A 25,649-nucleotide genomic window follows, 5' to 3' on the forward strand; every position below is an offset into this window, starting at 1 on the left:
AAACATAACTTCTTGAAGAGAGTCCAGTGGAGGGCCATGAAGATGATTAAAGGGATGAAATGCCTCTCCTATGAGGAAAGGCTGAAAGAATTGGGATTGTTCCACCTGAAGAAGAGGAAGCTCCAGGGTGACGTTAATAGCAGGCTTCCAGTAGCTAAAAGGGGCTACAACACTGCTGGAGGGGGATTTACAAGTGCCTGTAGTGATCAGACCGAGGAGTGGCTTTAGACTTAACAACAGTAGGGTCAGATTGGGTATTAGCAAGAAATTCTTCCCAGTGAGGGTGGTGAGACAGTGGAACAGGTTACCCAGGGAACTTGTGGACAACCCATTCCTGGAAGTGTCCAAGGCCAGTCTGGATGTGGCCCTGAGCAACCTGGTCTAAAGGAAGGTGTCCCTGCCCATGGCAGATGATCTTTAAGATCCCTTCCAACCCAAACCGTCCTATGATTCTCTGATTACTCTGTGTTTGCAGATAATTTGTTCCAGTATAGGTAACTAAAACGAGTTCTATAATGTGAAAAATTACACATACAGCATGACAAAACCAAAAACCATACCCTTGTCTCAGTCTTGTGCCAAACGCAATGAATCCATCTTTGAAGTTTACCCATTGAAATTGCATACATTTGTATTAGTTATTCTGTTAGACTGTGTATGTAACTGAAGCATGTGAAATATATCAAAAGCCTCATTCAAGAGATTCTTCTGCTGTGAGAAAGTACTCTCAAAATGCCAAGTTGATAATTTCACTCATGAGTTCCCGAACAACGCCCAAATCTTATAGTTTGAAACCTAAATATTAATTTGTAAAAAACCACATCTGATTCAATTAAAATTCCCCAAAACTCAGAGCTTTTATTCTGGTAATCTTTTCTCCTTAAGAAAGGAAACCTAATTTTCAGAAGAAATTGAGCATCCAAAAAACCTGATTATAAAAAATGAGTGAAAGTTTTGTTTGTTTGTTTAGTTTGGTGTTTCTTTTTTTTAAACTTCAGGTATTTGTAGTACAGTTGGAAATATCTGCATTCAGAAACAAACGTCTGCAGCTACAGAACACAGCTTGCCAAAGTCAGAAAAAGGCTGATTTTTACAAACTTCATAGGAAAAGCGCACTAATCTCAAAGGAGCACAATTTTTAGATTAAATTGCTTTAAATTAATGATAATAAAATGTTTATAATTCAGACATTTTGTTTTATTTTTGCAAAAACAATAACTTTATTAAACACAACAGATTTTGGTCTCCTGCACAGAAATTACATTCCCACCTCTTTTTTTTTCCCCCAAGTAATTTTTCCATTCTGATCTACCGTTTTGGCCATGAGAGCCTACGATAACTAGCTACATTAGCTATAGCCATAGAATCATAGAATCATAGAATGGCTTGAGCTGGAAGGGACCTTAAATATCATCTCGCTCCCATGGGTAGAGACACCATCCACTAGACCAGGTTGCTCAGGGTTCTGTCCAACCTGGCCTTGAATTCAACTGTCTGTTCACTGACAGCAAAAACCAATAGAACATGAATAGCTGGACGTACTAATTTTTGCTCCAACTCAACAAAAATATGCAGTTATGCATGTTCTAAAATACTCTGCCATACGCAGAGGTATAAAATACAGCATCAGAAGAAGCACTGGAACAGCCTCCCCAGGGAAGAGGTAAAGCCACCATCCCTGGAAGCACCCAAAAAATGAGTAAATATGGCACTTAGTGATATAGCTTAGTGGACATGGGAGGTATTCAGTCAAAGGTTGGACTTGATCTTGGAGCTCTTTTCCAAGCTTAATGATTCTATGTTTCTAAAACCCAGTATGACTTTTGGAATCTGGTATTTTTCGTAATGAATTGTATTATTATTCCAAGGGAAATTTTATGCAGACAAAACCATTAGTATTTTACAGCAGAGCACTTTTCATATATGTTAAAACACACAGACTCTGATTGAAGAGAGTCTGCAAACGAATCCAAGTGTCCTCGAGTTGCACTGACAATTTGGATAGTTCTTCCAATAGGTTTGGCTCTGATGAGAGAATCTTCAGATGTAACTGAAAATGAAAACAAGCACTTAGTGAAACAAATACCGATAATAAAAAAATTCAATTTCAATACTTTGCCTTCAGGAAATACTTTGCCTTCCAAGTAAGGAATTCCTTTTCCTTGAATTAATTCCCTCTATTCCATGCTGCCTCTCTTTTGCTAGTTTTACCCAAACCATTTACTCCCACATATGTACTAAATGAGACAAGGCAGCAAAATATCTTCAATATGCTACTGCTTACTAGATCTTTTTCTACCTAAGCTGCTGAATCTATCCTAATCACACACTCTTCTAGAGCATAACTTTCTCCTCCTTCTGATTTGCATCACAAATTCCTCTCTAGGCTAGAAAAGCTAGACAGATGCCCTGAGGTCAATCAGGATTATTATTTTAGTTATCCATGTTGCATACAGCAGGAAAAATGATGCCAGCACACTCTATACTGATACAGATGGATGATATCTCTTCATGTAATAAACAGTAACCTTGTTAAAACAGAAGGAGAAAAAACCTTTCGATCTTGTAGCAGTTATTACCACCTAATGAATGGAATAGTTGTTTTCCAGGCTACAATTTAAATCTGGGAGTATTGCTATTCAGCTTTAGCCTGAAAGAGAGTAGGTTCAGTTTGGATATTAGGAAGAAATTCTTTACTGTGAGAGTGGAGAGGCACTGGAACAGGTTGCCCAGAGAAGCCATGAATGCCCCAGTATTACAAGATGCCTGAATGTTTATAACAATGTTTCACCAGTAAACTGTAATTAATTGCTTTCATATGGTTTCATAAATCAGAGTATCTTAAGCACATGTATATCAATCAGAACAGTTTCAATCTTCTGCAGAATGACTTTCTCTCTAAGATTAACTTATACTGTGCTTCATCCAAATAACTTTCTGACTTACACAAGACCTGGGAATTATTTCACTAGCTCTGTGATGCTTAACAAGTAACAGAGGAAAGGAAGCCCACTGACATGGAAAGTAAGTCAGGCTTGCAATGTATAGCAGTAAGTCAAACAAAATCTCTAATTTACTTTCCCAACCACTGTGCATTAAATTCTTTGCCTACTTAAGACATAGCATATATCAGCTTAACAATTAACAACCATTAATAAATTACGTATGTTACAAAAAATAAAAACAATTCTAAATAAAAAATACTAGAATAAAACCTGGCTGCCAGGGTCCTATTCAGAATACCTGGGGTTTTTTGCAGATTTTTCTTGAATATGATCAGATGAGTTGTCAAATCATCCAATACATTCAGTTAGACATTTTAAAACCATTCCCAAACAAAATCATTTAAGATACTCTTTCAAGCAGACAAATTATATCCTTTTACTGCACAACCATAATTTTAAACAGGACTAACATAAAATTTTTTAAGAAAATTATTACCTTTAGAAATAATGCAAGGTATGCCTGAGCAAGTTCAAAGTTGTACTTTTTGTTCAGCATCATCCCAATCATTCTCAAAAAGCTCAGCATCACCTCCATTGAGCCACCACCTTCAGGGGCCAAACCTCGTAGTTCTATCTCAGTATTAGACGGTCCCAACCTTTTCAGTAGGTCAAGTGGAACTTCATCTGTGTTAAAACATTGAATGAGATGTTATCAGGAACATCTGCAGACAAGTACCTTACAAACCCTTCGTAAGGCAGGTTTATTCCCAAATTCTTAAGCAATGACTATGAATTTCAAGTTCCTACTCTTTCCTTACTACTTTGTTTACAACAAAATGCCTTCCTGCCTTTAATTTACTGTCCCATCACATACTAGAGAAGTACATTTCTAATAAGACACATGTACTTTATTTGTAAGTTCATCTTCAAAAATACAAGTAACACCTTTATATTTGTTTCATTTTTCCCCCCATTTTCTGTCCTTTAAGCTGAACAAAATTTCTTATTAACCACATAGCACTGTCATTTTATATCTCTTGGCAAAAAGAATGTATACACTTGGGATTTCAAGCTACTAAAACAGTGAATATGCTCTTAAAGTGATAAGGTACTATTTTTACTAGGCATCTTTATTGTTATTGACATTAAGCAAAACTGGGGAACATCTGGTGCATCTAATGTAATTACAGCTTTTGTCAAGTGAATTCCTCCTGCTTTTTCGGAGATCTGGGGGGTGGTGGAAAAATTTTTCTCATGGTAGAAATACATGCAATTTAAAAACTCTTTCCTCCTCTTCATAAGTGTTCCTCCTCAGGATTTCTACAATCCTACCTGATTACCTATGAGAATCCCACCCATTTACTTTAAAAATGAAGAAGCAAAAACATGTTTGGTTGCAAATGCAACTGATCGTTGAAACACTTTTAAAAATGTAATTTAAGAAGTTACTAAGAAGACCAAATTCTCATATCATTCCCAAAGACTCTCATATCTTGGTAACGAATGGTATTAGACACTGGCTAAGATTCTTTAGGTGGTATAAATCTGTATTTGATTCCTATGAAAATCATTTGCTAGTTTTAAATGTAATTACGATATGAACAGTACTAAACAGATACATTAAATAACTTCTGTGCTATTAAAAAAACTAAGCACGGAACATGTTATGAAATTGGTACACATACAATATGGGAAAGAGTGCATTTGCTCCCTGGTACAGCCAGCCTCTAGATGCTTGGTACAGTTCTTAAATATTCACCAGAAGCAGTTTAATAGAATACTATCAGTTAGAAATACTAAGAACACAGCATAAAAACACACCTCATTTGTGACAGACAAAGTTCTGCACACAAAATGTTTCAAGTGCAGTTGAGTAAGCTAGTCAACTCAAAAGAGTTCAAGAAGTGGTAATAGAATTCCCAACAGAACTGCTTTGTAGACAAACTGCCAGTGAATCTCCATTTACATTTCCAAGGTAGCTATGTTAGCAATCATTTTCAAAACAACTAAGTTTCAATGATTCTGTAGGAGCACAAGTTAAGCTGGTACATGCCAAAGGCAATTTAAGTGATTAAATTTGAAAATAGGTTTCAAAGAAATTCAACACCTTATTTTTATGTCATTTCTTCTTAAGCTTTAAATTATAAAGCAATTACTTAAAGGTGTAAGTTTGCTGAATGCCTAGAGAAGTAGCCCTTAGGAGAACTTGCTAGGGACATCATGTTTTTCATGTTTCAGTAAATCACCAGACTATCTCTTACCAAATCAATCCCTTCCTTCCCCCACAAATAATACACAGCACTTTTCTGGGCAAGACCACCACAGTCTCCAAAAAGGCTAATGATCTCAGAAGCACTACCTTCTCTTCCTAGAATGGTTTTAGCCAGCATTTCTCTGTAAGGATTCCAGGCTGCAGGCAAGCCGGAGTACCAATGGATCTTGATCTAGATTGGCTATCTATGCATTAATCAGGTCATTCTCTTTGCTACTGTACTATGCATATTTTTTCCTCCCATGTGTTACAATTCTGACTTTAGAAAGCACATGTATTTCAAAACATAAGCAGCATCAACATTTTTAGTGAAGTATTTTATTAACTTACATTCATTAGTGCTCAGAGCTTCTTCAAGATGAATGCAGAAATCAGATTTCTGTGCCAGTACTCCAAGGTTTACCACCTTTGACTAGACCACAAAAGTATTAAACGAGTGCACATGAATATGAAAATATATTTTTACAACTTAGATTATTTTCCTACTGACAGAATAAAAGACTTAGGCAAATATGCATTAATGGAATGGGTTAAAACTGGCACTTTAAAGTCAGTAGGAATTTCACTCAGCACTAAAAAGCATTTAAGATTTCTTTGCAAATATACTAGATAAAAAAACTTATAATTTTTGTTGGTTTTACCTGTGTATCTTTTTCTTCCTCTGGTGGAACGTATCGGGGTATAAGACCAGGAACTGTTGGTATGAAGAAAGGTGCTGTCTTCGGAACTTTTGGTGGCTCTCTTGGTTTATTTTTTTTCTGTTAATTAGATATTTGAATTAAAATAATCATCATCATAGTAAGAACACATGGGAATTTTTTTTTGTCAAGAGTTTTATTTTTAAAATACTACGAAAACTCTAAACACTAACTGAAAAGTAATACATAGGTAAAAGTTTCGCTAGTAAATGTGAAGATACTATTTAGAAGACAAACAACTCCTCTCCCAAATCCCAGGAATTCTGAAAAGCACCTTATGGCTTTCTACAGCAAAATCTTGAAAATACCTGAAAAGAGGGATCAAATTTCACGAATCAGTAATGCATCTCATAGAACAAGGGGAAATATATCTGGCTGTTTGCTATTTTTTCCACAGTTTCAGTACCTTGATAACATCAAGGCTGAGGAGGTTTTTCCATCTTGATTCCGGTAATGAGGAAAGGGTCACCAGCTGCTCTTCCAACTGCTCAGGTGTGACATATTCTATCATTTCATCACATGGCTCTTCTTCTCCTGACATTTCCTCATCTTTCCGGAACAGATATCGTTTATGAACATACATACTCCACATTTTTTTTTTTTTTTAAATCAAACCCAGTATTATTATGTATCTTGCAATTTTTGAATAACAAATGCATAACAGTTATGGATATAAGTGCATTACTTAGAGTTGAAAAGCTACAGAATCTTGTTAACCCTATGAAATATAATGTTTAGATTTTAAAAACTTATAGCTAAAATGCAGAATTGGATAAACAAAATTTTAAAGACTGATAAGATTTGTCCACTTCGGCTGAAATTATATCAAAACAATTTATAGAATTCTAAAAGAACAATGTATTACTGTTAAAATTTTGTTAACCTTTTTAAATATATACACAGAAATTTTAGTTCTACAAACTTTACAAAGGTGTAAAATCTTTGCATTTAAATATGTACCATATTCATAACCTCATCACAATCTCTTCACAGGTATGACTGAAGTGGCACATAAAAATGAAGAAAATCTCAACATTAAAGCACAACATCCCACAACAAAATGTCTGTCATAAGATTTTCTCTGGACTTCCTTTGTGGTCTTGACCAAACATCTCTACTCTCCCTTTTTTTTTTTTGCAAAATGCTACATGGCTAAAACAATGAATCTAATAGAAAAGCCCACTATAACAAAGACCTGTAAAAACCATTAAGAGCTCTGAGCATCTAAACAGGAACTTGACATTTGCTGAAAACAGGAAGTAGATTAAAGCTTTCAGCCAGAATCAGGTTAAAAACATTCAGAGGTTTTGGATGAAATCCTTTCTCCCTAATTTAAGTATCTCAAATAAGTATGTGCTTAATAAAGCAGTCATCATCAAGCATGTTCCTCACTCTTTTAGTGGCCCATGGCTAGGTGTTTCTCCTCCAGATGGAGAAATGCAAGCACTGCAAAACTTGGGCAGACAAGATCGCCACCTAGAGGACCTCAGAAGCACAATCATTTCGATTAAATGCAGCTAAAAGGCCATTTAGGCCTTTCCTTCACTAGGAATCTAGAAAGGTAGGGTCAGCTGAACCCAATTCTCTCGCCAACAAGACAACACATAGCAGTGAATATACCGTGGCACACAAGGAGAGAAACAAGTTGCGAGGGAAGTGGAATAAAGAACAATCTCCTTCCCAGTGCCAGACAGTAATGTTAATTTCAAACTGGCCCCACAAACGTCAAAACATAAGGTATTTACACGAGTCTGGGATTAAAGAAAGCCAGCAAATAGCACAATGTTTTTGCCACTAAAAAAAAAAATCTTCTCAAAGATGTTGAAATCATCACAATGTAATTCCACGTGTCTGAACATAGAAACATGACTAGATTTTAGTAAATAGTATTAGCATATGAGTAAGCATGCCAAAAATGGTGGAAGCATTAGGAACAGCTCCGAGAAGGCATGGTAAAACACAATGAGTTTGTCACTGAGGAAGCAAATCATCTTCTATTTGAAATATAATAGCAAACTCAAAATGAAATAAGCTTTCATCTGAAAATTACCTTGCACAGGGCAGGTGCTAGGGAGTGTCACCAAAGAAGGCTCATAATCTGCAGGAAGGGGCCGTAATGACACAAGTGAATACAGAGAACGGTTTGACCTGAAAAATAAGACAGGCATTTTAAAAACAATCTTCAGGTGAATGGGAACAAGCACTTTAGACATGATTTTTACTGCAGTCTAAAACTATTGCATTATGGCAATTCACCAGGTTCTAGTCAAGATCAGTTTTTCTAATCTACCAGATAAGCAAGAAATTAAACACATCAACAGATATCACCTGAAAATCTGAAACATAAAGGCTGTGCTGAAGTATTATTGCCAAGAACATTTAATAATGATTAAGGAACATGTACACAAGTCATTCTGCTGAATTATTTCTCTGGCAAATTATTTTATCTGCCAATATAAACCAGGGCTAGGTAAAAATATTTGTTATTATTCACAAGGAAGGTCTAACAGTTGAACACTCCTCAGGCAAAACTATAGTCAACATATGTAACCTGAAAGATCTATCAAATGAAAGGGGAAAAACCCCAAAACACTTAAATGGTATGTTACTCCAGTACTGACCTAAGCAGTCATTTGCTTCAAAACCCTATCAGGAGGAAATTGAACTAAAACACGTTATCTCTGTGCTCATTTATCACTAATAAAGAGAAATAATCACAACTTTCAAATACTACTCACAAGTCTCAGACAATGCTGTGTAGCAGGACAAGAAAAGCACTTCAAAAAGAAACACTATTTGAATAAAGACATTTCAAAGGGGTTAAAAAAAATAGAGACAAAGAAAAACTTCAGGAATGGCATAACAGGAATTTTTAAGAATAAGAAAGAAATATTTAGAAAAAAAGATAATTTAATTATCAGAATAAATACCTTAACTGCGGAAATTTCAAGATTTATGAATCTCAGCAATACAGAATATCTCCCTTAATTACAATGAGACAAACACTGGAGATGATACTTCACAGAGCAGTTCTCTATTTGCAATGAAGGTGATTAGAAGAATTCTTTCCCATCTGAAAATCTGTGTAGAAACATAAGTATTATACACTCACCACAAATAAATTCCAAGATCATCCACATGTGCTGAAGCTAGAAAATCTCCTGTAGGTGACATAGTAAGGCTCACAGCTGCAGAGTCCACCAAAAAACAATCTATAAGGCTAGGGAGAAGAAACACAACAGAGAAATTCTCAGCAAAATGAACTTGTTTATCTATGCATATTTGAATTACAGCTGAATGCAAACAGGACACTGGAAGTATGCACACAAACCAGGGTATTAGATGTATTCAAATATATTATATAAACTTAGCAAGTGAACAGCACTGTGCATCAAACCACTCATCTCTATAAAATTCTCTAAAATTGGCACCTCCTTAGACATTCACATTCTGTGGAAAATGTGATGAACCACCTGTCCACATTTAACTCCTTATGGCTAATGCTAACCTTCTTAGCGCCATAAATTTTGAGCTCCCAAACAGCCCCATGTTGCTCTGACCTCATCTTTTAATGGTCTGCCATTAACTGATAATTCCCTTTCTCAACACACTTCACATACAGCTGGGTAACACTTGCACCTAATGTTTCCAAAGTAAAGAATGAACTGTACAATGCAAAATTTGATTAACTGCAACAGTTTTGACATTACCATATCTTCAGCCTGATATACTACTCCTTGACCATTCCTTTCACTATTGCAGAAAATTGAAAAAATACCATGCAAAAACAAGGTTAAAATATTCAGTAGTATGTGACTATTCTAACAGAGCGACACTTAAGTTCTGGATGATGCCATAAGTCCTGGATGATGCGTGCCCTGCCAGACTTCCACTCCAGTCCAGGTTCATAGCATGCTTGTCACTTGTTGAGGTATAAATTTTATTTACTTCAAAATGTAAGTAAAAGCTGAATTTGACAACTAGTTTACCAAGAGAAACAACAAGAAAAATGGAGAGCTGGAATACCTTGCTCTTGTTTATGGACCAAAATCAAAAGCAAAGTGAGAACTGATGAGAGCAGCTAGTTCTACAACCTTGTTTTGCTCACTAACCATAGAAAAAATACTGATGTAACAAAGCAGTTTAAAATGTAAAATCCTGTGGGCATGTATTTTCTTAAATACTATGCACTCCTGTGATGGTTTGACAAACTATGTTAAAAATAAAAGCCTTTTTTCCCCTGCATTTTTTTCCCCAACATTTCCTTTGGTATGTTGGTAGATACAGGTTTCAAATCTCAGGTAAGAGATTCATCCCTTTCAGCATAAAATACACCAAGTTCCTGCTTGTGTCTTTCTTCACATAAATGGGCAATTCTTTCTCGATTTTCAAAAAGGTCTACATTAAAAACATCCACTAGGAATACTTACAATACATAAGGACAGTGAAGCGGCATTCCCAAGTAAAAACATATGTTTAACTAAGAGATGTCATACCATTTATCTAAGTCAGTTAGTAATTTTTGTAAGGTAGGATTCTAGAAACATGTTTTCCATCTTTTTATAAGAACAGTATCAAAGCTGAGGCTTTAGAACACCGAGTTTATAAGTCAATTCTTCTACGTATGACTCACAGGAGTAAAGCAAGCATCAGGCTTTTTATTAAAAGCTGTTCCTTCTTGTCAATTGTGGTGGGGGAAAAACGTTTTCCCCCTGGAGTTATAAAATGGTAACCCCCAAGGGGGTGGTGACCCTTGGGGTTGACCCAATCAGCGCTCCTGCAAAATATAAACATATCACAAGCAGACCAGAAAAGAAGGTGATGTGGTAGTTGTTGTTGGAGAGGTGGTCATGTTCTGAGGCCACGAAGAGAGAGGGGCCTGGAGCCCCACTGGGGGCTGGGCCTCCCCAGCCCCTGGCTGGGGGGCTACAGGGACTTGGAACAGTGTTAGACTGGGCTAAGTATCTGTAGCTAAGAGCTGGGGGATGCTTCTCCACTGTGAGCAGCAGCAGAAGCAGCGACAGAAACAGCAGCGAATGGAGGCTATGGCTGAAAGCCAAGAGATAAGAGAGAAGCAGCAAAGCCAGCATTGCAGCCAAGGAGGAGAGACACATAGATGTCTGATGGAGACAGAGCAGGACTAAGCTCTACAGAGAGAGTTTGGGTAAGAACTGAAATAAACTCCCCAAACTCCTTGGAGATCCCTCCTAGAGAGGAAGGGTGGTGGACTCCCACCTGATGGAAGTCCTAAAATGCAGCACGCACCGGAAGGAGAGGAGCTGAGAAGCTCAGGTGTCCTGGAAAGCTGGACCAAGACGGCCAAAAGGAATGTGGAGGAGGGCTTTGCCCCCTCTGCTGCTGCTGCTAAGCTAGCAGCCTGATGACAGAGCACAGGAGCTCTGCAAGGGAGCTTGAATCCCCTGAGGATAGGGATCGTCACAAAGACTCCTGCCCTTCATGATATGACGTGGTGAAGCGACCTTTGTCCCAGTGAACGCAGCCCACGGAAGAAGAAGACCCTCGCTTGGAGTCGAAGGGCCGAGAGGGGCTTGGAGACCCCCCTCGTGTGTAATGGAAGAGATCCAGCTACAGCTGCTGCATGGGAGAGAAAGAGAGAGACTGCTGCCCTAGAGACACTGCTGCTCTTAAGAGTGGAAAGGATCTTTCCTTTTCCCTTCTGGACTTTTATTGGAGGGAGAAGAGATTGATCCATTGCAAATACTGATTTATAATAGGATAGTTATGATTGTATATGATGTATTGTAATATTTATTTGTACAGTCATTGTAATATAATTCCCTTTCCCCCCATTTTGAGTCTTGTGTGGTGTCTGGAAAACTCATCTCACACTGGGTTGAGATGGGGGGGGGGGGGGGGGTTTGGACTCGAGAACTGGATTTTGGGGCTCTCAAACCACAACACAATACACTCCTCTTCCTACAGTTAAGGGAAAACCTTGCCTTTACATTCTGGAAGAATAATTTAACCTAAGTACTTTCAAACCCAGGGTTTGTCATATATCTTCCTAGATTTCAGCTTGATCTGAATTTCTTGCAATCAGAGAGAAGAGACAAAATATGTAATTTTGTTACATGCAAATAAGAACTATTGTTAGGGTACTTTCAAAAACATTATGAACAGATTATTACTGTAAAGTGTTATGTTATCAAATGAAGTAACTGATATTAATTAATACTGCAATTTTTTGCAGGCATATTATTTTGGAAGGGAAAGAGTATTAGAAAGATGAAGTCCAAACAGAGTGTTAATTTTCTTCCCATTTATACTGGAAAGACAACACTTAATGTCCGTCCTATCTGTGCAAGTTTCGAGCTGGCTTCCCGCCAAGTCTCCAAAACTTGACAACAAGGCCTGCTTCCCAGAGAGGGAAGAAAAAACAAACCACAGGAAAAAAACTGAAAGAAGTTTGAATGAAATGGGATTCTATAAAAAAAAAAATATATTTACAATTATATATATACCATTTGAATATATTATCCACAACAGGGAGCTCCCAGGAGGAGGGAAAAAAAGGGAAAAGGGAAGGGGAAACAGAGATAAAAAGAAGCCTAAAACCAAATATCTGCTCAGTATACTCGTTAATAGAGAGCTAGTCAATAAATATAAAAACCAATTAAATACTTCCCTGATCGGGGCAGCAGAGGTGTGCAAGGCAGCAGCCAACTCCCCCACGCCTCCCAGAGAGACAGGAGATAACGGCAGGTCTGAGTAGCAGGCCCTGGTCTATATAAGCAAAGCCCATCTACAGAGAGACCTGTCGCCTTCAGCCACCGGAAGAGAGAAGAGAGCCAACTCTCTTATCTGCACCTTTTTATATGTTGTGTTACGGAAAGGAATAGCATGGAATACTTCCTAAGTCATTACCCTAGTTCCTTCCTGGTTACAAGCTGGTCTCCAGGAAGGCCTAGAGTGAAACCATCACACTGTCCTATTTTAGACTAGTGTCATTCATCATGTAAGAACAGGTGATTTGTTTGTTGATACTCAACACACTTTAGGTAGTAAAACTTTTAACAGTATACAAAATTATTGACCATACCACATCAACTAATCAATCCCAGTGAAACCATTTAGTGATCACCAGAACTGCACGCTGCATAGCACTGCACATCTATCTGATATGCTGCTAAAAAAATGCACTGACAGAACTCTTAAGTTACTTTTCACCTTGTTTTTTTCTGGGCTCCTGAACTTCCTGTGTGTACTCATATATTTCTCGGCCAAATTTACTCTGGGAGAAGCCTACTCACAGCGGATCACAAAGGAGAATTTTTGGCAGTTGCCATTAAAAATATAACTGATGTAAAGCCTTATTGTGTGCTAAAATGAATGTAAGTGAAAACAGGCTTCTATTTACAAAACCAGCTGGAGTACTGCATCCAACTCTGGGGCTACCAGAACAAGACAGATATGAAGTTAGAGCAAGTCCAGGAAAATGACTGGAACACATTTCCTACAAAGAAAAGCTGAGAGAGTTGGTATGGGTCCACCCTGGGGAACAGAAGGCTCTGGGGAAATGACTTTTTGGTCTTTCAGTATTTATAGGGGGCTTGTAAGAAAGGTTGAGTTAGACTTTTTAACAGAGCCTGTGGTGAAAGGACAAGGATCAACAGTGTTGAATTGAAAGGGTGTAGGTTTATACTGGATACAAGGCAGAAATTTTTTATGATGAGGGTGGTGAGGCACTGAAACAGGTTGCACAAACAAGTTGCCAAGTGGATGGCCCATTCCTGGAAGTGCTCAAGGCCAGGTTGGATGGGGCTTTGAGTAACCTGGTCTAGTGAAAGAAGTGTCTGTCCACATCACGGTAGTTGAACTAGATCTTTGAAGCTCGCTTCCCACTCAAAACACTCTATGATTCCATGAATACTTCAGCATATCACAATGCAGTTCAGCTTAAGCAACCTCTTGACCTTTAGATTATAATGCTGGTTCCAGACAAAGAATAAATTAACACTCACTGACACTATATGAAAACTCCAGGTGTCCTCAACAGATCTTAAAGATGCTGTTATTCCGCAGACCCAGAAAAAGGGTCTTGCATTGGACATAACAAAAATACTGAGAACTGAGTTGTAATACCATGTGCAACTTTGAATATCACATAGCACAAGTTGGTGACAGATAATCAAGCCAGAAGGCTTTTTGCCATTTATCAGACATGAGATTATTAGTTCTGCTATATGTTTTTAAAGTGACTCACCATCCAGAGGGAAGGTCCCAAGTCTTAATGGTGCAGTCCATTGATGAAGTTATTAGCCAACGACCATCAGGACTGAAAGTCTAAAATAAAATAGTCAATTTAATGGCACAATGGACAAGCCAATCCCTACAAGAGGCACTGTCAAGATGAGACTGCTGCCTAAAACCAGGATGAAATGGTCAGGTGATAAATCAAAACTGACAACACACTGTTGAAAGTGAGAAAACCTATTTCGAAACAGGTTTAAATATATGACACAGGACAGATCTGACTTACAAAAGTCAGGACCAAAGTGCTTTGACTGTTAGTGATGAAAACCACTAAGCATAAAATTGAAAAAATGAAATAAATACTCATTTAGTAGCATTTAGAATTAAAAACTACTGCAATGAACTCTACAAAACACTATTACATAAGTTGTAAATAAGGAATGGTCATTGTGTAGTGTAATCTCAGATCTGTTTACACCTGACTCATCTCTTCTATGTACACAGCCGAGACTACTGTACAATTTTGCTTCTCAATGTGTTTTTCATTATTCCTAATGCTTTATTTTGTTTGACCCAAAATCAGCTTCTGGCAAAATCATAGTAAAATCCCAAAGTACATTAAAAATAGATGGCCATTCCAACACTATACATTTTAACTTGAAAACTAACATGGCCAAAACTGCTGTAGAGCTGAACTACAACTCCACAACTCACAGCTGAATATAATACTCAGTGACTTAATACCTGCAGAGAAATTAATTATCTTTAAAATTAATTACGTATCTATGTCACCTTTACAGAAAATGAGTTAACAATTACCATGTCATTAATCCGTCCATGGTGTCCTGAGAATGTCCTGACAATCTTCCTCGTTTCTATATCCAAAACACTAATACTGAAGTCCTCAAAGGCAATTCCCAGAATACCACTGCCAAGAAACATTAACACATATGATAGTGAATACTCAAGAGACAAAAAATATCCTAACATTGCTCCAGGTATCTTTTATCCTAAAATAATTTTGGATAATATCATTATTACACTCCTCCAGTCTAATAAAATATCTTGTAATAATTTTGTTTTGTGTCTAGTAGTCAGTTATATTTCAAAGCATCAAATATATAAACTTAACTAGAATGCTGGTTGCCATTTCAGACAAATATGTACAGCAAAACAACATGCACATGCACAGTTTCTTACCTATCTCTGTGAAGCAGAATTGCACTTGGAGAAGAAGAAAGTTCAGTGGAGTAAACTAGCTCTTTAGTTTTGAATTTCCAAAATTTAATTAATCCTTCACTACCAGCTGTGATTACCAGCTGGTTTAATCCATCCACTGCTACCCCTCTAATGGCCCCTTCATGCGCTGCAAATCAAGAGAAAAGAGAGCATTATTTCAGAATTTAAACTTAGCGTAGAAATCAACTGAATGCCAAAAACTATTCTGTATGTCTTTGCCTAACTACACTGAATGAGCAGTAAGCAAGTGACAAACAATTCTAAAGCCACCTGACAAGATTGCTCCAATATCATATTTTTTTAACCTGTACAGAAACCAAACTGCTTTAAAGTAAACACCTGGAATACAAGTAAAAATTTGTGAGCAGCTGAAGCTGAATATTAGGTCATATTTCTGTTTTCAGTTTTGGGGAGCTTTTTGTGAGTGTGAGATTTGAGAGACTTTTTGAATCACTTAGGGGAATGCCTCCAGGAGGCCAGACCACTCCAGAAAAAATTTCCAGCTTTGGTTCCAGCACAAAGTCTTGAAGTTTTCCTAGGCTACTTTACACTGCAGTGTAAAGACAAGACATAGCTCCTCTGGGTTTAGATCAATTTTATTTCTTTATCTATGCCTAGAGCTACTGGTCAGTAAATAAAATTAGAAAACTCATCCTGTTATCAACCAATTATTTTATTAGGAGATCACTTCCTATGCTTTTAAAAATCCAGTAACGTTTAAAGGTTCTTTCCTTGTTTCTACAACAAAACAATCAGATCTTGAGGACCAAAAAACATGCATGAGGATACATGACATGAAATATATATGTATGCAACCATTAAAAGGAAACGACAGAACACTGCCACATTACGTCATAATTTTGCAGCTGGATAATTAAAAATAATACCATATGCAAAGAAATAGACTTGTTTAGGATTTTAATTTCCCACTCACGTAAAATACTGTTTAATTTTTAAGCAGGGAGCACAAAACAGATGGGAAAATTTATCTCAGAGATAGAACCTTGTAACAAGAAGCCAAGAAATGTGCTTATCTCAAAAAGAGCGGAGGCCAGAGGATTTCATTTTGGTGCTAAACATTTTGGAACTGACAATTTTGTGTTAATTAAAACCAAGGATATGCTAACATCAGACCTGTTAAAACTAGTAAGGATCCTGTCCTTCAAATGAGGTTTCTGACTGCAGTGCAACATAGGACAGTGTATGGTAATCAGAGACACTGAAAAGATTCCCAAATTCAACTCAGAACCTATGTTAAATATCTTAGATGACAGAACAACAGGTTACTGCTGTTCTTTTCAGAGCCAGTATTTTAAAAGTCTAGCAATCCTTACCTTTTTCTTTGCCATAACGCCCTCTGTGAATGCCAGACTGCATGTTATACACATCCACCTGTCCAGCTGACATCCCAATTACAGCAAAGTTACCACATGAGGTAATATCAACTGCCTTTCAAGGGAATAAAAAAAACCAACAAAAAAAAGAACCTATGAAAAAAAATTCTCTGAGTGTATATCAATCAGCAAAGTTGTTAGATGATACGTAGCATACAAAATATGTAAAATACAAAATACTAATATAAGACTTCTTCAAGGAAACCTGCACAGAACCAACAACTTACATCTCAGAAAAGTAGAGGGAGGAGCTCTTAAAATAAGCAAATAGTCAACATGTAATGAGAAGGCCAATGCTTAGTGATGAAAGTTTAGTGACATCCATCAGAAGCCATACGTAATAATATCAACACTGTAACCCAAAAAATCAAGACATCCACAAATTCAATCCCTAAGATAAAGTGTAAGCATGGTGACTGCATGCCTCTTTGAATGTCCATATTGTCCGTGGCACCCTAAAATAAGGCAAGTTCACACAGAGTTTAAACAGCAAGAAACAAAGAAACAACGGTCTAGTTGTCTTTGGAAAAATACAATCCAAAGCAATCCAGTAGCCAAAAGAAAACCGGGTACTTACAATTATCTTTATTTTATCTACCACTTAACTACTACACACAAGGTCAGAAAAACAATTTATCACAAGATATAGGAGTTGCTCAATGCCTAGCATATGAAGTGTGCCACAGTAACTACTTGTCTACGAAGCAGGTAAAGCTCAGTAAACATTTGTATTGCCTTCATTGTGGGTTCAACACAATGTCATTGTGTCCAACTCAAGTTGTAAAGCATTTTACATACACTGTAATGCTGAAGAAACATTATAAGAAATAAACTTACTGTTGCATATATATCAATAGGTTTGTACTTGCTAAATTCTTCAGGTCTCAGTTTATGAGCTCCCATGGAAGTTTTCTGATAGTTCCAGGTTGTACAGGTTATATACCCTTGATGGCAGGCAATAATAGCATCCCAGTCGCTCTGATGTGCCACTTCTGCAAATGCAACATATAGTCCTTTTACAAACAGTAATTCTAAAGTCAAACAAGCTTTTCTGATATCTTAGGAAAGAGTATTTTGAAATAATTTTAGACAGAACAATTCATATTTATTGTTCTTGTTCCACAGTTGAAAGGCTGCCATAGAGAAAAAAACACCTGGCAAAATGTTGTGCATGTGGTAGTGCAAATAAATTGCTAACAGAACCACAAGCATTTTTTTGGATGCCTTACGTCTTTGTATGTTTTAGCCTATGGAGTTTGAAAAGCATATTCCAATGCAAGGGGCTTAAATTGCTCCATCTGTACACATTTCCAGCTGAGTCTGTTAGCTGTTTCTTCAGCTGTTGAAGCAGCAGAAGCCACTATATAACAAATTAAAGCTGGGATTAAGAGCTAAATCTGCTCCACACAGCAAAACACTTTTTTTGCATTTCCAGGAAAATTTGTTTCTCCAAAGCTCAGTATCCAAACTTTGTAGTCAAATATTATATATAAAAGTCTAAATAATGAGCAACTTTGCCTTTTTTCCATAATATATACATTAAAAAAAATTGAGAGTTTGAAACTGGATATTTCTTGAACTTCAAAGACTAAAAGGAGATACAAACAGGTTCATTTTACCAAAGACAAGATAGCAAAAAGGAAACAACTCCATAACGTATTTAAATAATTGGGGGGTTTATGTCTCCAAATGCAGGAAGGTATAATATTAATTTAAAAATAATTAATTCAAAATTAATTATATTCAAATATAAATTTTAAAAATACACAGAGATATTTGCAACTAGTATGTACAGATAGTCTGTATCACTGAAGTATAAATGTCTGTATCACTACCAATATGAATGTCATATGTGTCAAATGGCTACACAAAACTGTAAATCCAGATCTTTCAACATAGGAAACAATAAACCATCCTCAGAAGAGAAAATATTTACACTTAAGACAAAACAGACTTCAAGAGGAGGTCATTAATTTAAAGAAGCACATTTTGATGAAGCAAACATAATTGTATTTCTGCTTCAAAAAAGTTAGGCTCCTTATCTGCATACTGAATTACAAATGAACAGATTACTTGAACTTTGACATTGAAAAGTCACTCAAATGAAAGAGCTGAGGAATTAAAATCAGACATTGTTCCTAAGATTTCCTCAGCTGAAAAAGATCTTCATCCCCCCTCTAATGGCTGGTTCTCCAGCTGGAATAATATATACACCAAAAGATTCTGGCAGGAGATTTTCAAGCCAAAGAGCAAGACAGACGTTCAAAAGAAAATGCTCTTTTCGAAAGAGCATTTACAAAACTTTACAAAATAAAATGTAATTTTAACCTGTCAACAACTCATGAAAGGCCACAGATGCTCAATAATCTCATGTTATTATATCATGAGCTTTCAAAACAGTAGTGTCTTGAGGGTTAAAAGAATATATGATGATACTGTATTAACATTTACTCTGTAATGTATGTGAAAGACCACTTACCCGAAGCAAAGGCTGTAATTGGTGGAAGTGCCATCGTGTCAAGCTTAAGACCTTTCTTTTTTGATTTCTTTTTGTTAATTGAACCTAAAAAATAGAAGATAAGTGTCTCAGTCTCATGATGAGAAATGAGAATAATGGTTTAAAAAGGATTGTTAACAAAACATAACGTTCCTATTAAACAGAAAAATCTGGCTTATATAAACACAGAGGTAAGAATAGTATCAGAGTTCCTGTCAACATTCATGTGATGCTGAACAAATCACCAGCCTTTTACATAGATGTACTACTCAGCCTATTTGTTCCAGGATCTTGTGCTGAAGTCTTGAGGTAGAAGTTCCCCCATTACAGCTAAAAACATGGTCATACAGACATGACTACACAAAGCAATATGCAACACCCAGCCCCTTCAATAACCAAAGAGTTGGGAATTTCAAATTTATACCCAAAGGATATATATACAAAACCAATTAATCTGCATATGTCTTTTCAAACAGATCTAAGTACATATACAACCATATAGATAAACACTTAAAACTAAGAATTATTTTAGTCTTTCTGATCCTTGCTCTCCAAACTATATCATGGCACTGTGTGCAAGATGTGTTTTGAGTTAAACTCTACATTAGATCAAAGGAACTCAAGCTATGAAATATCAATTTAGTCAACTGAATAGAAGGGGAATATGGTAAAAAGTTGTAATTACACATACTTAAATGTCAGCTAATGCCTTATACATTTTAAATACAAAAGTCGTGCCCAACATTTCCCATGGTGAAGGAGCATATAGTGCCAGGCTATGGAAATTACTTTTTTAAAGTACAAACAAATCTGAAAGTACACTTTGCAGGAAGGACTGAGTTTACAGAACAACTGAGGTGACTAATTTTTATACAACAGTTAAAGGGAAAATAAAGCCTGCTTAACATTTACATAAACACTTTTCAGAGCTTTTTTCCCCCAATACTTGTACTTTGACTGAAATACTCACCACGTCCTAAACTTTTATTGAACCTGTCATGCACTGTTGAAAAGGACTGCAATGTTCCATCTTGACCTGACAAAAAATTAGGAGAGTAGAGAAGGGTAAAAATCAACTTATGCATAATCTATTTGAGAAATGAAAATAAAAGGATAACTAATAAGCAACTTCAAACAGCATAATAAAGTATTTACTAAAAATTCTGGTCCAAGAAAAAATACAGATACACTATAAGCAGCATAACTAATGAAGCCTAGTTTTCTACGGCCTACATTCCATTCCTACAGTTTTGCCCCACACATGACCAGAATGACACTTCTTCATGGACATCTTTTCCATGTTAATTCCTCTGTCTCTGCTCCTTTCTCTACCACAATATCTAGCTGTACCCAGCTTTCAACAATTAGAACATTAAATAAAGTGTTGCATCCTTCAAATGCCTCCATAATACTTCCAAAGCTTTCTCATGACGTTATATATTCCCTTCAATAACTACAACATTCCTTCCTTTATTTTTCTAACCAATACATGCTGTGACTGATTAAGAACTACATCCAGGTTACTCAGCAAGCTGGTACCCAAACGAAAATGGTAAAAGCTGGGTTGTCCATCTTTCCTGTAACCGGGACACTAATGGGACTCTCAGAACTGATAGGAATTTAATATAGAGACAGAAAGCTCAAATTTGAAACTAGCAAACAGGTCCACTTGGTGGGGGAGACATAGGAAGGCAGAACCAAAACCCAACAGAAAACAAAACTGCACAACACATACAAAATTAAAGGCATTGAGATGACTCTGAAAAATCACAAGAATCACAAAACACTTTTACTACTCCAAATAAGTAAAGAAACAGAAAATTAGTCAAAGTGAACTTAAAGAATCTGAAAGACAATTGAACAATTATACTATTCTAGCAACGTTTCCTTGCCGCTGTGATGGAGACGTAAGTCAGGATCTGTGTATTCGGAATTGGGAGAAAGGTTAAGCATGAGGTAAGTCTGTGACAACAGTGAAATTTTACAAGGTTAATTTGTAGAGATGCCTGTTCTAAGAAAACCACTAGCACCTGAAAGACACCTCACAGCATTGCTACCTCATTTCTGCTGCACAAAGTTTTACCACTGTTTCAGAAAGGAATGTAGAGAGACAATCTCTTTACACTGCAGATACATCAGATCTCAGAGCTTGAGATCCTTTTCATTTTAGTGACTGCCTCTGTGTCCTCTCCATAAGTTTTGCAGTAAACTGCAAAAGCAAATGTGAAGATTGGTTAAGAAAGATTTAATTGATACTGTGGTTTATCTTCTGTGAGCTGAATTACTGTCAAGGAACTTGTTACTTGAATCCAAGTTACTAGCTGGATGGCCAGCAAGAGATTTCAGTATGTAGTTTTAGCACCATGTATTGCTGTGCCATACTGGATGTAACATTTCATCAAAACATAGTGTAACATTGTCAAATGTTGCCCACGTAAACAATTCACTGCTTAACAGTAAGTGAAGACTAGGTGAAGAGTCTCTACCATTCCATTACTTAAGTGCACTGGAGTACAAAAGTCTGATCTAGCACATCATTTCCTAAGGGGTCCTTTAAAGGATTTTTAAATATGCTAGTTTCTAAGGAAGGGCAGTCACTTATGCATTTTTACACTTCTAGATTAATACCTCGGTAAGAAGCAGCCTTGAAAATATATAATACAGACACAACTGAGCCATAATAAATTACAAAGACAGTACAAAAGCAACAAAGCTTGGTCAAACTAGTGGGAAAAGCAGTGTGCCTCCTCTCAGTTACTAAATGCATTACGCTGTTTATTTTTCTCCTGTCACAACTAGATTTCCCTAGCTGTTACAGGTTTTCATTTTCACCAGCTGATAGTTTCTCAGGAGATAATGGATTGATTTTTATTTATCAAATACATAAATACAGATAATAAAAGCAGCTCCGATGTTATTCTGCTTCAAACTTTTCAGCTTAAGTGAAATTTTCTTTATCGCAGCAAAAAATCAGGCTGACAAACAAAAATGAGAACTCATACCTGCACTAAGAATTTGCTCTCCATTTTGCCCATGGTATCTGATTTTTGTTGGTGGTGCACTGTGTCCCATTCGGCTTCTCAATACACGACCTGTACCACCAGGTCCATCAAAAATCCACACCTGCATCCCAAAATAAGCAGAGAAACGAGGCTGATAAACATTGCCCTGTCAGTAAGTGCACCTCTAGTCAGTGGAACAGGTTTAGCTGGGAGCTGGTGCAGCGAACTTCACATGCTGGCTTTCATCCTTCACGCTAAAACTCTTGAAGTTTCTGTCACAGAAACTAATTGTTTCCTGCTGTTCATTCCACCCCTCCACCAAAGGCTGACAGCACCAGAAGACATGCAGCACAAGGGAGTTTTATCAACAGCAATTGCTTGTGATCCAAAACATTATAAAAACAGATCAAGACTTAAGATAGTGTACCAGGATATAAAGTATGGTTCTGGAAAAGTGGATCTTAAGCTTTGTTCTTTAATGCTACCACGAAGCAGTAAATGAAATAATGGTAGCAAATGGCATCATGGTAGCAAATCTTTAAACTACAGTCCAGCTGAGGAACCAGCAACTTGAGTTTTGCTGTATTTGTTTCATTTGAGAACTGCTACTTCAAATCCAAACTAAACATTTACACTTTGCAGGTCTCCCAGAGAACAAAAAGGTAACAGCAGACAGCAGCAGCTCTTATAACTCACCCGTAGAGCATTATCAGCGCCATTAGTAATAAGAAGTGGCTCTCCAGGGACAAACGACATGCCAGCTATTGCTGTGGAATGGGCATCTTGCATCTGACACATCAGCTTCTTGTCTTCTAGATCCCACAAAGCAATGTGTCCAACCGGGCTGCCAGCTGCCATTACTGGGTGTCCATCTGCTCAAAAAAAAGTAAAAAAAGGTTTGTTTGTAGCTATTCAGCACATCCTTATTGACTTCTCACATCTTTAAACTGATGCAGAACTGATGAAGAAAAAGCTAAAATCACAAGAAAAAAAATCTCAAGTTGATGCTATAAATATGTTTTAACTGTAACACTCCAGTATTTCAATCAGAAAAGAAAAAAAGCTCACTGATAATAAAACCAGGATTTTTTTCATATCAGATAACAACAAAATATCTAAATCCAGCAGTGAGTGCTAGAAGTTTTGCTTGAAAGCACGAGAGATATTGACACATTCTACTTCTCAAAAGTCTTTTCACAGTTTTCTCCAGTACCACTCCTCCTCAACAGGGTCTACACCAATCTATATCCTGATAAGATTTGCGAATTTCTCTTTTTGAATGAGAGACTAGATTCAGTATCAACAGCTTGTTGGAAGGATCAACATCAAAATAACTACCTTTAGTAATTAGTACATACTTGTTAGACAAGAAAAAGCTGTGAAAATAAAGTGTTCCCCAGTTACATCCATTCAGTAGTCACACAACCATTAACATTCTAACTTTATCTGGGGGGAAGACGTTGCTGAGAAGTAGGTTTGGACAGTAAACTAAGGTGTACTGGTTACTGTGCACTAACTCTGATAACTGTACTGTGCTAGCTCTTGGCACACTGTAAACAAACTTTTCTTTCCAAAAATGCTGTATGTCACACTTCCCGTGCACTGAGTCAGAATACAAGAAAATGCTATAAAATAGCACTATAAATCATGATGAAAATGCATGATCTCCCTTACTTATTGGTAACTTCTCTCTATTACCTTCAGCCTTTGAAAACTAGAACTCTCAGCACAAATTTTGATTCTGAAATGTTTTATCAAAAAATATTTTCCTGTGTCCCACTTAGTTTTAGTGATTTTATACATATTTTCACTAAAAAATTGCTAAGACTTACCTGTACGAAAAGATACTGCTGTGATGGGACCCCAGTCTTGTTGAAATTTCATTAGAGTTTCATCAAATTTAATATTATGTACAATGATATGACCAGATACAAGACCGACTGCAACAACATCCACTGCTGGCGCCTGCAAGAAAAATTGAACAGCAACTAAAATGAAAAAGGAAAAGCTTGCAGCTACACTGGTAATGCCAATACATTCAAGACAATGTATCTAAGTCTGGGACAAAGAGTAAAGAAAAAAAATAAGGCATCTTGCATGAGATTTTCTATCTATATCACTGTAATGCAAAACTGAAGATATGACAAAAAAAACCAAAAGAGATGCAATATTTTGTGCTTAGTCTCTATTGGTTTCCAGAAGCTTAGAATCCTTTGAAAAACACATCACTTTAGTGCCCAGTAGCTCTGGTTATTATTCATTATATACCCTGCCACACACCTCCACGTGTACAAGTTTTATCCTGGACAACTGCTGACCTTTTTCAAAGCTGTCATCAATGCTACCAATAAGTTTAAATTAATTTTTATATCTAAAAAAAATACAGCAAATACAATTACAAAATCTCTTCTTGAATCAGCAAAATCTACCTTTTACCAACCTCCAAAACTGTTTCTGTGAATTTATATAATTTAGTGAAGACTATAGAGGTGATAAACACAAAACAACTAAGATCCTAAATGCAACATAACTAGGACTAGAGGAAGAGCAGATAATAAACCTTCACTAAAGAGAAGGTTATTACAATACCTGAGAGAATACAAGCCATCTTTACTGCTGTAATTTTTAACAATTATATTTTGCCAGCTGACCAGTTATGCACAAAAATAAAAGGCAACAAAAGTACTAACTTGTGCAAGAGTTGTGACCGTGAAGCCCCATCCTGGAAATGAGTATAAGAGTTTGCTGGAAAACAAACACACAAAATCTATAAATCAATTAACCCTTGGGGAATCTTCCATGACAAAATGGCTGCTTTACATGCACTTACATGGAAAAGTAATCAGTTTTCTGTTTTTATAAATCAGATAAAACAAAAAAAACCCTGTGACACTAATAAGTAGAGTTAAGAATAAAACTTATGGTTCATTTTTATTGAAAAATTTAGTGCCATGCATTAATCCCACAACAGTGGCATAATTATATGCCATGAACAGAGAGGAAGACCCTTCTATGCCAGTTGTTCCCCATGCATTTCTGTCACGATCACACCTCTGCAGAATTCTCAACATCAACATAAAAAGCCAGTCTTGATTCAACTTCTAATAGAATCAAATCTTTCACGTGCAGAGTAACTTCCCTAAATTAAGACACTAGTATGTACTACAAGCACACCCCATCTTGTTCCTTTCAGACATGGTAACAGCCAAAATATGAAGCAGGACCGCTCAAAGACAAGGTAGTCATGCAGCACTTATCAAGGGTAAAATTGTGAAGATGTTATTTAAGGACATGATTAAAATCTGTTCTATCACCACAGGCATAGGTTGACATTCTTAAAAGACTGCTACCAGTCATGTCACCACCTCTCACTTTCCTTTCTTGCCGG

At 36.7% G+C, this 25,649-nt stretch overlaps 1 protein-coding gene across 1 annotated transcript in view; it reads right to left on the minus strand.

Moving 5' to 3' along the window:
* Positions 1 to 1,195: 1,195 nt before the first annotated feature.
* WDR36 (WD repeat domain 36) overlaps positions 1,196 to 25,649 on the minus strand; it is a 31,373-nt gene continuing 6,919 nt past the window's right edge. Inside the window, exons 6-23 of the mRNA XM_032675796.1 lie at positions 24,952 to 25,006; positions 24,094 to 24,226; positions 22,958 to 23,133; positions 22,262 to 22,382; positions 20,230 to 20,295; positions 19,242 to 19,325; positions 17,600 to 17,754; positions 16,703 to 16,817; positions 15,330 to 15,495; positions 14,949 to 15,057; positions 14,140 to 14,219; positions 9,028 to 9,135; positions 7,966 to 8,063; positions 6,322 to 6,464; positions 5,859 to 5,975; positions 5,548 to 5,629; positions 3,442 to 3,629; positions 1,196 to 2,050 (exon numbers count right to left, since the gene is read on the minus strand). Coding sequence (XP_032531687.1) covers positions 1,901 to 2,050; positions 3,442 to 3,629; positions 5,548 to 5,629; positions 5,859 to 5,975; positions 6,322 to 6,464; positions 7,966 to 8,063; positions 9,028 to 9,135; positions 14,140 to 14,219; positions 14,949 to 15,057; positions 15,330 to 15,495; positions 16,703 to 16,817; positions 17,600 to 17,754; positions 19,242 to 19,325; positions 20,230 to 20,295; positions 22,262 to 22,382; positions 22,958 to 23,133; positions 24,094 to 24,226; positions 24,952 to 25,006 — 2,146 coding nt within the window. The 3' untranslated portion in view covers positions 1,196 to 1,900. The remainder of the gene's footprint in view (positions 2,051 to 3,441; positions 3,630 to 5,547; positions 5,630 to 5,858; positions 5,976 to 6,321; positions 6,465 to 7,965; positions 8,064 to 9,027; positions 9,136 to 14,139; positions 14,220 to 14,948; positions 15,058 to 15,329; positions 15,496 to 16,702; positions 16,818 to 17,599; positions 17,755 to 19,241; positions 19,326 to 20,229; positions 20,296 to 22,261; positions 22,383 to 22,957; positions 23,134 to 24,093; positions 24,227 to 24,951; positions 25,007 to 25,649) is intronic.

Source organism: Chiroxiphia lanceolata, chromosome Z (genome assembly GCF_009829145.1).
Source record: "Chiroxiphia lanceolata isolate bChiLan1 chromosome Z, bChiLan1.pri, whole genome shotgun sequence".
NCBI lineage: Eukaryota > Metazoa > Chordata > Aves > Passeriformes > Pipridae > Chiroxiphia > Chiroxiphia lanceolata.